The sequence below is a fragment of the Lactuca virosa genome, chromosome 2 (genome assembly GCF_052849685.1).
Source record: "Lactuca virosa cultivar CGN04683 chromosome 2, Lactuca_virosa_CGN04683_v6, whole genome shotgun sequence".
NCBI lineage: Eukaryota > Viridiplantae > Streptophyta > Magnoliopsida > Asterales > Asteraceae > Lactuca > Lactuca virosa.
The window spans coordinates 303380126-303383602 of record NC_136427.1 but is presented as its reverse complement, the minus strand read 5'-3'; the positions used below and the strand labels follow the sequence as shown (position 1 = coordinate 303383602).

At 38.6% G+C, this 3477-nt stretch overlaps 1 protein-coding gene across 1 annotated transcript; it reads right to left on the bottom strand.

Annotated features, from left to right (window-relative positions):
* Positions 1 to 614: 614 nt before the first annotated feature.
* On the bottom strand, positions 615 to 3058 carry LOC145161576 (receptor-like serine/threonine-protein kinase At4g25390). The gene has a single exon (XM_079081124.1). The coding sequence runs from the start codon at positions 2935 to 2937 to the stop codon at positions 946 to 948; it is 1992 nt and encodes a 663-aa protein (XP_078937250.1). The 5' UTR covers positions 2938 to 3058; the 3' UTR covers positions 615 to 945.
* Positions 3059 to 3477: the final 419 nt, after the last annotated feature.

Sequence of the window (3477 nt, the reverse complement as noted above, 5' to 3'; positions counted from 1 at the left end):
GGTCCATGAGCCTCTCTCAATTGAACTACACATACTTTACATTTTCTAAGCAGCATAGAATCCGATTATGTATATCGCTGAATTAATGTGTGGAATTTTCTCACCTACTATTCTATGAAACATGTTAGTATTTTTCTCAAAATCTCAGTCCGGATCATTAATTCATTTAGAAACATTATATATATATATATATATATATATATATATATATATATATATATATATATATATATTAGTGAAATGCTGCATCATTATAAATATGAAATATTGCAACATTCGCTGTAACATAGAAAATGAAAACAATATCACGATACCACACGAGTGACTCCAATACCCATAAGTTGGTTGTTAAATCTTGTTAATGCTGAGAAGTATATTGCTTTTGGGCGGTTGGCATTAAGAAGTAAACCTGTTAAATACCGGACAAACGACACATCTACTTTGCCGTTTAAAAATAAAACATTAAGCATACATTTATGATCGACTATTAATTTTTAACTACTTTGGCTAATGTCATTTTCACATTTAATGTTTGCAGACATGACTAGAACTAATTAGATGTGTTTAATTGAATTTTAATATTATTGGAAACATAAGAAGAATAGCAGTGTGTATACCCCAAAAAACTCAACATGGTCAAACATTAAATCCCATTGCTTAAATTAAATTAAACATCAACAAATCTGGTCAAACTTTATGTTTACTTACATCTGTATAAAACTGTTCATGAAAAATTTCTGTAAAACGGTTATTCTTCACCTACCCTGTACCACACCCACAACAACCCTGCCCCACAAGCATCTCAGTAAGTAAATCATGTACACAGTGGTCTGCTAGTTATCAGATACAATACAAGAGCCGAATCCATATTGAAATTAAAACTTTGTTTCAAGCATACCACACCATATCCATTAGTGTCTGTTGATGAAAATTTGATTTGGAAAGTCAGCGTAGTTTCCTATGGGACTTGAAACGAGAAGGGGGTGAGGGGGAATATTCCACAGGTAAAGGTGGTGGTTCTAGATCCCCAGAGAGCATAGCCACTACTTCTTTCATAGAAGGCCGAAATGCAGGGGACTTTTGTAGGCAAAGAAGTGCAACTTTAATACAAACTAAAGCTTCATCCTTATCTAAACTATGAACAGATTGATCCACAAGATCAAGAAGCTTCCCTGCACGTGCAAGATGACGTGCCCATGATAAAAGATTTGCCCGTTGAAATTCCGACATTGGGGATCCAGTTACTTGTAATGGCCTCCTTCCAGCAATCACAACTAACAGTAGAACCCCAAAGCTATAAACATCACATTTTTCTGATAAATCACCACCACATGAATACTCAGGGGCAACATAACATACAGTTCCCCTCATGCTTGGTGTACTGCTGATGCCGCCACTTTTGGGTATCTCACCGCTTACTGAGTCATGACTGGTGTGGCGTTGCCGCCATAGTTCACCGCTGAATCCATCCAACCACCAATCCATGCTGCCTCTGCTACCTCTGCTTCTGCTTCTGCTTCTCTTCTTTCTGTCCATGTACATTTCATCATCTTTTGAAAAGCTATCAATATTGATGGATTCCTTTCTCTGTTTCTTCTTGTTCTTCTTTTTCTTTTTTGCGAGTTCTTCACTGTATTCCTCCTTCCACCATTCCCTGGCTGGTCGTCTTTTCTGTTTCTTCACGTTCTTGTCTTCATCCAATGACATCCACCAATCCAGTCGCTTTTTGTTCTTCTTTGGCTTCTTCTTCTCTGATTTTCCTGTTTGAGTTGCACTGGATGAAGCTCCGGCTGTGATCCATTCGGTTTTTGGTCGCTCTTTTTTGATTTCACTCCCAATCCATTCCATCACGTAATCCTTTACACGTCCTGATTCAGACATGCTGTTGTCTTGTTTCCACCACCAATCCTTCCCTGACAAACTCTTCTTTCTGGTCCTGCTTTTCTTCAAAGTCGCACCACCGCTCTCCAGGCTTATGGCATCCAGATTTCCCTCTGAGACACTCACATCACCTACTGGACCTGTTTTTGGCGATTGGATGAACGTCTCTGGTGATGTCTCAGCAATCGGAGCTGTAACAAAACTTTCCGGTGATTGATCCGGAACTATACTAAACTCTTCACAGACTGTGGTGGTTGCCAGACTTTCAGTCTCCTCGAAGACTGATCCGTTATCCTCCATTATTGAATTACCTACCTTTTTCCCTTCCTCGATCTTACTATTCAAGTCAATTCGATATTCGTCTTCTGGTTTTAACCTAGCTAAACCAAAATCCCCAATCTTCGCATTGAAATTATGATCTAAGAGTATATTACTAGGCTTTATATCACCATGAATAATCGGTGGATCACAATAATGATGAAGATACTCGATACCTTTAGCGATATCAATTGCAACCGACAGCCGCTTTTTCCACTCCTTTAGCTCCGGAGACTTGCGATGAAATAAGCAATCTTGTAAGCTTCCGTTAGTCATGAGCTCGTAAACAAGCACCATTCGCCGTCGTCTCCTATCGGAAGAAAAACCAACAACGGAGAGGATACGATCAGAATCGATTTTTCCGGCAAAGAAGAGTTCGTTCTGAAATTCGCGCTCGCCTTGGAGAGAACCGGCGTCCATGACCTTAACGGCAACATCCTGGACCTGGTTATTAATTAGGGTTCCACGGTAAACGGAACCGAAACCGCCTTGACCGAGGCGGTTTGAGGGGGAGAAGGAAGAGGTAGCGCGGCTGAGCGCCGTATAGGAAAACTTGTGTGGAGGTTTAGAGTCGGAAGGGGCGGTGCGTTTTCGTGTTGTAAACTTGCGGAAGCAGAGGGTTAGGGCTATGAGGAAAGAGAAAGCAACCGCTAGCGGAGGAGCAAGGCGGATTTGGTGCTGGTCAGGTGGCGGTGGCTGTGGAGATGGAGACGGAGGCGGAGGTAGTCGAGATGGCATGATGAGAGAGAGAGAGAGAGAGAGAGAGAGAGAGAGAGAGTAATTACATGGACAGCTATACGACTATCTAAAGATCGGATCAGAGCAGGATCTGTGTGTTTTTGACTTCCCTTTTCTCTTCTTCCCAATACCAAATGCCAAAAACCCTTCAATAAATATATTTATAAAACGCAATTCCTATTTGTGTTGTCTTTTTTATTAATCTTAAAAATGTAATCCAAAGAATAATAATTGTTTATTTAGAATATATATAAGAACTATATTTTTTTCTTTTAAATTTCAATTCAGTTATCAATATTGAAAATTATTAATATACAATTAAATCTGGAAGAAAAAAAATTACTTTGAGAAATATGGAATGTATTTGCTTATTGCCTTATTCAAATTTTTATAATTAATTAGAATAAAATTGGTATAATTTGGTTGAGGCTTTTTTTTACATAACTTCATATAAGATACTTCCTTTTTTTATAAAGCTACTATCTTTGTTTTTGATATACTTTCCAGTGAAGATAATTACTTTATAGACCAAATTATATT